This window comes from the organism of the source record quoted next, unplaced genomic scaffold (assembly GCF_019419815.1).
Source record: "Pyrus x bretschneideri cultivar Hongxiangsu unplaced genomic scaffold, Pyrus_bretschneideri_v1 Contig7, whole genome shotgun sequence".
NCBI classification, from domain to species: Eukaryota; Viridiplantae; Streptophyta; class Magnoliopsida; order Rosales; family Rosaceae; genus Pyrus; species Pyrus x bretschneideri.
In genome coordinates, this window is record NW_025999809.1 from 5,643,548 (window position 1) to 5,652,899 (window position 9,352).

A 9,352-nucleotide genomic window follows, 5' to 3' on the forward strand; every position below is an offset into this window, starting at 1 on the left:
TTCAGCTCCGAAAGAGGCGCAACTTACGGAACAACCCATTCCTTCTGAATTGTTGACTGGAAAACTGGTTTGTCCTAGATTTGGGCGATTTCAGTTTGTTAAGGTTGCATCTGTTACTATATTCTTGTTCCTCAAATCTCTATATCTCACTTGGAAAAAAAATAAAGTTCTCTGCTTTGCTTTTTGGAGCTGAATATATAAGCTTTTGATTTAAGTTGTGTGGGTGTGTTCTTTGTTGGTGCAAGTTTTGGGATTTGGGATTTGGGTTTCTGTTGATTTGGTGATTGATTGTGTTGATTTGGTGATTTGGGTTTTTGTGGGATTTTGGTGATTGATTTGGGGGATTTGGGATTGCGGGAATTTGGTGAATGATTAGGGATTTGGGATTTTGGGTTCAAATGGGGTGTAGGAAGGTTGCTTGATTGAGTGGATTATGAATTCATTGAGACGCCGCTCTCCGGACAGTGCACCTGTGGAGCCAATGGAGAAGGGGACAGGAAAGAGTCAGAATACCAGGATTTGTTTCTTGGCCTCTTTGTCTGTGTTCTTCTGGATGTTATTGTTCTACTTCCATTTCGTTGTGCTGGGAGGTAGTACCGTGAATGAATCTGTCAATATACAAGCCGCTCCTGTTTACACCGAGGTGAAGCCTACCCTTGGAACTAATGATCTTCAGATGGACAGCAAGAGCATTGTATCGACACCTACCCCTGTAGCCCGTTATCATCAGACGGACAACCAAAACACTGAATCGACACCTACTGGTGTAACGGTTGATCTTCAGATGGACAACCAAAACACTCAAGCGACACCTACCTACACGGATGATCATCAGATGGACAACAAAAACACTGAAGCGGCGCCTACTAGTGTAACCGGTGATCAGCAGATGGGCAACCAAAGCACTGGATCAACCCCTACCAATGTAGCCAGTGCTCAGCAATCGGAGGCCCCTGCGAAAATCGATCACATCAATGAAGTGGAGAAATATCCATTCATGAGAGCATTGAGAACTGTCGAAAACAAGAGTGATCCATGTGGTGGGAAGTATATTTATGTGCATGATCTTCCATCGAGGTTTAATGAGGATATGTTAAAGGAGTGTAGGAGTCTAAGCCGTTGGACAAATATGTGCAAGTTCACAACTAATGCTGGGCTCGGGCCTCCACTTGAGAATGCAGAGGGTGTGTTCGGGGATACGAGTTGGTATGCCACAAATCAGTTCGCTGTGGATGTCATATTTAACAATCGGATGAAGCAATATGAGTGCTTGACAAATGATTCGTCTATCGCTGCAGCTATTTTTGTTCCCTTTTATGCTGGGTTTGACATTGCCCGATACCTTTGGGGATTCAACATATCAAGGAGGGATGCGGCTTCACTTGATCTGGTTGACTGGCTTATGAAGAGGCCAGAATGGGGCATTATGGGTGGCAAAGACCACTTTCTTGTTGCAGGAAGGATAACATGGGATTTCAGGAGACTGTCAGAGGAAGAATCGGACTGGGGTAACAAGCTTCTCTTTCTGCCGGCTGCTAAGAATATGTCTATGCTTGTGGTAGAATCAAGCCCGTGGAATGCTAATGATTTTGGTATTCCATATCCCACATATTTCCATCCAGCAAAAGATGCTGATGTTTTCGTTTGGCAGGAGCGAATGAGAAGATTAAAGCGTGAATTCCTTTTCTCTTTTGCTGGTGCCCCGCGTCCTGACAATCCCAAGTCAATTAGGGGGCAGATCATTGATCAGTGCAGGAGTTCAAAGGTTGGTAAGCTGTTGGAATGTGATTTTGGGGAAAGCAAGTGTCATTCTCCAAGCAGTATAATGCAGATGTTTCAGCGCTCTCTTTTCTGTCTGCAACCTCAAGGTGATTCATACACACGAAGGTCTGCTTTTGATTCAATGTTGGCTGGTTGCATACCTGTCTTCTTCCATCCTGGGTCGGCATACACACAATATACTTGGCATTTACCAAAAGATTATACAAGGTATTCAGTGTTCATCCCAGAGGACGATATTCGCAAGGGGAACGTTAGCATAGAGGAAACACTTAGTCGAATTCCTCCCGAGCAGGTGAAGAAAATGAGGGAGGAGGTCATAAACCTTATTCCAAGTATGATATATGCCGATCCCCGCTCAAAGTTGAGGATTTTTAGAGATGCCTTTGATGTTTCTGTACAGGCAGTTATTGACAAAGTTACAAACTTGAGGAAGGACATCATCGAAGGCCGTATAGATGATAACTTCATTGAAGAAAACAGTTGGAAGTATGCTTTGTTGGAGGAGGGACAACGTGAGGTAGGAGCTCACGAATGGGATCCTTTCTTCTCGAAGCCGAAGGATGGGAACGGAGATTCTGTTGATGCATCTGCCGAAGCTGCCAAAAACTCTTGGCATAATGAACGACGACATCAATCATCGGGCAGATAACAGCACAGCAATAAGGATTCCACTGATAGCTAATGCATGAAGACAACCGATCAGCGGATGAGCCTTCCCGCATTGAGTTTCGGCTGGTATTGTCACGAGCGCTCATCACTGTTGTCGCCCTCAAGATATCCAGGCCCCAGAGTCTTGTTCAAATCCAAAACATATACGCATTCTGCTTCTAGTGCTTTTTTTTTTCTTCGATAGAAAAGTTAATGTTTCTGCATTACGTAATTTTGTCTAGTAATTCTTTGCCATGTCATTTAGCCGAGTTTTTCGTGTTCGTATTTACTTACAGGAAATAAAAATGAGTATAATTATGGGTCCTCTACCATACAAGCGAATGTGTACGATGTTGCATGGATACAATTTCCAGGAGCTATATATGTCACCATAAGCTTCTGCTTCTGCACAAACCTAACTTCTTTCTTCTTTTGTTTTGTAGGCCGTGAACTTGGTATGTTCTTTATACAACAATTTGGGCCGGTCTTTCGGATCACAGGTTTTGCCAAGTCTGAAAACAAATGTCAAAAGAACTGTGATTAATGAAAAAAAATGTGGGATAGAAGATGAGCAATTGCACACTATTTTATTTACCAAATGGAAAAAATTGTACCTTTGTGTGCATAGCATTTGCAACCTCTCTTTAAAGTCCACGCATTAATTTAGCGGGGTTCTAGGCTGTCTCCGGTGTATCCCCTTCTCTCTCAAAAAGAAGGGGATGCATTTCCGGTAGGTCCCGTGGTGTGAGATACAAGAGAAAGAGAATGTATTATGTCTCTTGGTTCTCAACAGACATTAGTAAGTAGGGAGCTGTTGACGGTTAAGCAAATATCAAATATACAAAATTCTACTATATTCGGTGTATGACATGCATTAAAGCAATGAATGATTAGATGTGGATTGAAAGGTCCAATGAATGATTCAACAACCAAAACTCAGAAGTTTCAACTATTTCTAAGGCACATAAACAATCAAACTGACAACTGTTGTTTAGTTTTTAATTCTACGAAGATCTAAAACGAGATTGTCACTGCATATAATATAATGTCGTGATGGTGATTAGTGGTGTCTTGATTCATTTGAATCATTTGCCCTATTATTCTTGGATCAATGAACTTCTTGCTTCAACTGCTTATAGATTTTTTTTTAAATTTTTTACAAATGTTTAGTGGTGTCGTGAATGATGAGGATCAAACTTGCACCATGGTGCATAGATATGATTGCTTTTCGTCATAGGCATGATAATTGTTTTCCGTCACTGTGGTAACGCACCACATGCCCCCACATATTAATATTATGAATATACTAAACACAAGAATTTATTATTAAACACAAGAATTTATTATTAAACACAAGAATTTAGACCCCATAATATTTTAAAAAGGAAAATTATTTTATGAATTCATACACTAGGGAGGATCCTCACTGGATCCTTTGTGAGGATCTCGCGGATCCTTCAATCACATCAAATTCATCGTGCAGTCATTTTTCGTCAGGTGCTGTTTATATTTAATTTTAAATAAAAAAAATTACAATAATTTCTGACCGTACAATGTACGATGAACGTATATGATTTGAGGATCTCCGGAGTCCTCACAAAAAGATCCCTGGGATCCCCACAAAGAGGATCCGGTGAGGATTCTCACTCTTCATACACCACCGTATCATGTTTAACCTGTATTCTGTTTTTTTTTTTTAAAGCTCTCAAAGCACTCTCACTCTTTATAGTAGAACAAACGCGTTTAATAAAAAATATTTTTGACGAATGAAACATGAAATTAAAATTTTAAAAACAATAATAACCTGAATTTAAGAGACAAAGAAAGGAAAATAAAACTGTGATTGTTGCAGTCCTATTAGAATGAGAATGTGATTGTGTAAATCCTAATGTATCTAGGGATATCTTTGAATATTCCCTTTAGTAGTTAATATCTTATTAAAGTTGTAATCTTAAAAGAGTAAGGAATTAACCTTCCCTACTACTATAAACAAAGGCACAATGAGGTGAAATAGAACACACATCACAATTATGCATCTCTCTCTTCTCTCTCTATGCCGCACTCTCTCCCTCTCTCTACGGCCTCCATAATCGTTCAGTAAATTTTGCATACAACATGTTATTAGCACGCTCTTGATGCTGCGCTAAAAAGAGATTATTCTTCAATCAGATGAGTATTACGCTTTAATCATTCTTTTTATGATTAATATTATTATTTTATTGAATTGATCTACATGCTATTGATTCAATTTAATTTTTCTATGTGATATTCCGACTTTCTGAGAAGGATTTTCTACAAATTCAAAGGTTTTTCTTGTTTTTTACCAATCAGGTACCTTAAAATAAATGAAGATATTTGACACGACAATGAAGCATGAAAACATTCCTCATAATGCATGAACCCCCTATATTTATATTTACCTTCCGATATATATATATATATATATATATTGTATATGTTGATATATTTGTCAATGAGAATTGTTATTAGCACTACAAACTTTTTATAATTAGAAAGAAAATTACATTTGTGAGGAGTGTAGAACAGAAGGATCACTCATCTGGACAATGTGGGATGTCACATTTTAGTTAAGATTGTTAAGGTAAAATAAATTTTAGTTAAATTTGCGTTGACGAGAGAAAATAATGGAATGATTCCATATGAGCATAAACATGGAAGGAAATCCAGGTTAATTCTTTAAAATTATATGGCTCATCATATTAAACTTTTTTTTGCCAATTAATTGAGGGGAATATATTATGAATAAATTGATTGCGTACTTGCTATTCTTGAAATTTGAAATAAAGACACACTTACAAATAAAAATAAATACTACTAAACCGTCATTCAATTATTGACAACTCCTTTTCGAGTTCTAATTTCTGTGTTTCTGACCTGAGTGAGAATAAATGGTTTGGGTGAGTAGGGGATATTTAAAACCAACTTGGAAGGACTAAAAAGATGGCAACAGAATGGAAAGACAAAGAGCATGCCTATTTATACATACAAGAGTACAAAACTAACACTTTTATTAAAAAGTACCCAAATTAGATAGTGTATTAGCAAAATGTGTCAGTCTTTACGTGTCCAAACATAACTGCACCATTGCCTATTTATTGATTGGTAAAAACTGGTTTCCATGTCCATGTATAGGATTGTTGAGTCAACGAGAAAGGAAAGAAGTGGAAGACACAGTAGACTGAAACTACTTCAACACAAGTTTGTTATTAGTTGATTGTTTATTCGATGCGCATTTCTCCGCTTGTTGTTTGGGTTCCTTTTATTCCAGTTATTGGAATCGTTCAATACCTTGATGGCTTTAGGTAATTAAACATAGATGGTTCTAAGTCCTTGATGCTTATTTTGCTTCTATTACAGAGTTTGTGAGTTTGGTGGCTGCAAAAATTGTAGCTTTTATTGAGGCAGTACGTGAAGCTTGGGTCCGTGATGGAAACACCTCTGGATGAACATTAACCAATTCCCCTTTGGTTCTTCACCACTTATACATACTGGTGCTTTGGTTGTTGCTAAACAATTAAAATAAGAGAACTTTCATGGAAAGGGCTTGAACTAAATTTATCTTGATAAAAAAAAATCACGCTATAACTTTATTTAATGAAAAATACTTAAATTTTAATGAAAAACTCCTAATTTTTTTGAAAAGAAAAAAAAAAGACAAAAAACCTTAAATTTAAATGAAAAAGACATAATTTTAAGGAGAGACAATTGGAATTGCCAAGATGGAAGGAGATGAAAGATTTGAGGTTTTGAAGGCAGATAATAGCAGAGAGATTCATAAAGGATAATTGATAAACCAAATTTCATTGGATAGGATTAGGAACCCTTATTCCCCAAGAAAATTCGGAATATATAAACTTTACTTAGGGTACAAGCTATAACTATTAACTAAATCTTAATTTTATTTATATTCAAACGTCGGACACCATTAGCCGTTGGTGTGAGAATCTCTAAGGCTAGGGCCCAATTGGGTGTTAGAATCTTGACTTTATTTGGGAATTTTGGTTGCCAGTTCGTAGTTGGCCCTTGTCTGCAAGTGAATGACGTAAGGTGACCAGGCAGAAAATGAGACATGCAGGAAAAAACCGGTTAAAAAACCCTAAAGTTGGATCAGCAGCCGTCGGTGTAATATGAAGAAACATTCAAATTTGAGTAATTAGTTTCCTCATTCTTCTTGGAAGTTGGAACATATATTCCTATTTCCTTTAGGAAATAGGAAAAAGTAATTGAGTATACGGTACACCTATAAATAAAGGGTTTAGCCTGTTTTCTAAGGCGCATATATTCAACCTTCAACTATTCTTCTGATAAAGCATCAATGTCTTCTTTATCTCATCATGTCTCAACCTAGAAAATATCAATCTTTTGTTTTGTAAAAAAATACATCCCTTCTACTTTTGACATCATGCAATCAGGTATATATGCTTTTTATGTTGTTACATGCATATCTTGTTCTTACGCTTTTTTACAGAAATTATCGAATTGTGCACTAGCTTATATACACAAAGGCTAAAAAGAAAAAGATCAATCTTTTCCTTGTTTCTTGCCACACCATTCCACAAAACACTTCTTTTTTTTATCATCGTCAACTCTCTGATGTTTTTTCTTTTTTGCTTGTCAGATTGGGCGAACTTGTCAACAGATGTTTTGTCTTTAATTTATGACAGGTTGTCTATTGTATCAAATTGCATACAATTCGTGGCCGTTTGTAGGTCATGGCATTGTATGAAAAAGGATAGAAAATGTAAACGTGCTAGGTTGACAACTCCAATGGTCTTGGTTTCTGAGAGGAAAGAAAATACATAGTATGCATACGATTTTGTGAACAATCAAGTCCTTGGTTTGCAACTAGAGCTACCAAAGAAGCGATTTTGTGGGTCTTCCAAAGGATGGATAATAACAGTGGAGGCGAATTTTGTTGTAATCCTAATGAATCCACAATTTAATGTTAAACGGTGGACAACGAGGCCAATCATTCGTCTTTCTCAACTAAAACCTGTAATTAACCGCAGAATACGAGGTTTTGTTAAAGCTCATTATGACTATTTTGTCGTCAAGGCTACGATTTCAGCAGACCCGATCTCAAACTCCAAAAATTGCGTTGTTATGGTTCTATATGAGCCTCTTAGTCAGTTGGCTTTTATTAGACTTGGTAAAGACACAAGATGTAATTATATTGATAAGCATGGTGATGATATCTATACATTTATTAGAGGTGTTGTTCTAATTGAAGATAAGATTTACACCGTTGATGATTGGAGCAACCTTTGGGCTTTTGAATCTACATCCAAATCCACTGTAGATGTACAATTGGTTGCTACTGGCATAGCAGATCAACCTCAGAAGATGTATCTTGTCGGTTCAAGGAAAAAAGGACTATTGATGGTTTACAGATTTAGTAAGTATCGAGGGTTTACCCGCGAATTGAGGATGTTTAGAATTTTTTAGTTGAATTCTAATGACGAGTGGATTGAGAAAAACGACTTAGGTGATATTGCTTTGTTTGTGGGTGATAACGATTCAGTATCTATGCTTGCTTCAATGCATTTAGGGTGTCAGTCAAACTGCATATACTTCATCAATGACAATGACGGTATACATTGTCGGCATACATTTAACGATTTCGGGGTGTATAATGTCAAAAATCAAAGTGTTACAAAACCTTCACGTTTGGGGAACCCAGTGAAGAAGATGCAATACCCTCCATTTATGTTTCTACCAATTGTTTACATGTAAATTTATTATTTGTCCCTCAAGATATTATTTTAAATTTAATTTATGAGGTTTCTCGCAACTCTTTTTTGTTTTTTAAGGAGGACAATTGGTGACAAGTCACGTTTATCTACCTCTTTGAGGCTTGGAGAGGCTATTGGGAATTTAGATTTTTTAGTTTTTCACAAGGACAATCAACCATAACTCACCCATGACTTTATTATTTGCAATCACTTTACTGCCCTTAACGGAACCTAATTCACCTATTATTAAGGCAAACGAAATTATGAAACTATTAGCAAGACATTCACCTCTAACATCATATAAGTTCAAGGAAATCAACCTTTGGCTGTTCTAATTTATTTTTAAAAGTTCATCTACAAAAGGCAATAAATTATTCAAAATTTCAAATTAATATCTTCATAGGAAATTGTTATTAGTACTCCAAAAAACTCATTCTACACTCCTAACTTTCTATATTAGGAAAGAAAAATACATTTGTGAAGAGTGTAGAATGAGATTTTTGGAGTGCCAATAAAACTTCCCTCTTCATATTGTCGAATAAAATTTGCAACCCTATCAAATAGACTACAAATCTTTTTGGTTAAATTTTCATGGACGGAAGGAGCATTGAAACTGACACACCCCGACCGAGATCAGGGCGTGCTGGCCGTCGCTCGAAGGTGACGTAGCCATGTGCACGTGCGGAAGCTAAAGAAAGTAATGTAAAAGTACGAATAAATTAAAACCTAGCATACAAAGTACTAAGACAAGTACTAGCGTAGGTGAGACGCTAAGTTCAGAGCAAGACTACAGCAGTCCAAAGAAAATAACACGACAATAATACACCCGAAGGTGACCCTACATTGGTGAGTATCTGTCAGAAATGCCGGGACGCCCTCTGGGAAGACCACCGCAACCGCTAAGCAACTAGAACCTGGAGGGGCGCAAAACAAAAGCGTGAGTGGGCAAAAACAAAGCTCTTTAAAAACTCTTTAACAAACACATTCTAACCCCTCGCCGTAAAACCTGTATACATCCCAGAAAGTAAATGTATATACATATGTATAGATATGTCAATCATGCTCCAAGATATGCCATTCATGCTCGAGAATATGTCATATCGGAATCTCATAATAAATGTAGATGCTCAAGCATAACTCTTATCAATAACATCTAATCTAGCAGCCGG

At 37.1% G+C, this 9,352-nt stretch overlaps 1 protein-coding gene and 1 pseudogene across 1 annotated transcript; both read left to right on the top strand.

Moving 5' to 3' along the window:
- Positions 1–389: 389 nt before the first annotated feature.
- On the top strand, positions 390–2,767 carry LOC103927970 (xyloglucan galactosyltransferase MUR3-like). Its single transcript, XM_009336959.2, has one exon. It carries the CDS (start codon positions 434–436, stop codon positions 2,429–2,431), a length of 1,998 nt encoding a protein of 665 aa, XP_009335234.2. The 5' UTR covers positions 390–433; the 3' UTR covers positions 2,432–2,767.
- A 4,086-nt stretch (positions 2,768–6,853) lies between these two features.
- LOC108865607 lies at positions 6,854–8,286 on the top strand (annotated as a pseudogene).
- Positions 8,287–9,352: the final 1,066 nt, after the last annotated feature.

What these genes read in the sequence shown, in the direction of transcription:
- LOC103927970 (XM_009336959.2), top strand. Translation starts at nt 434, where the DNA reads ATGAATTCATTGAGACGCCGCTCTCCGGACAGTGCACCTGTGGAGCCA.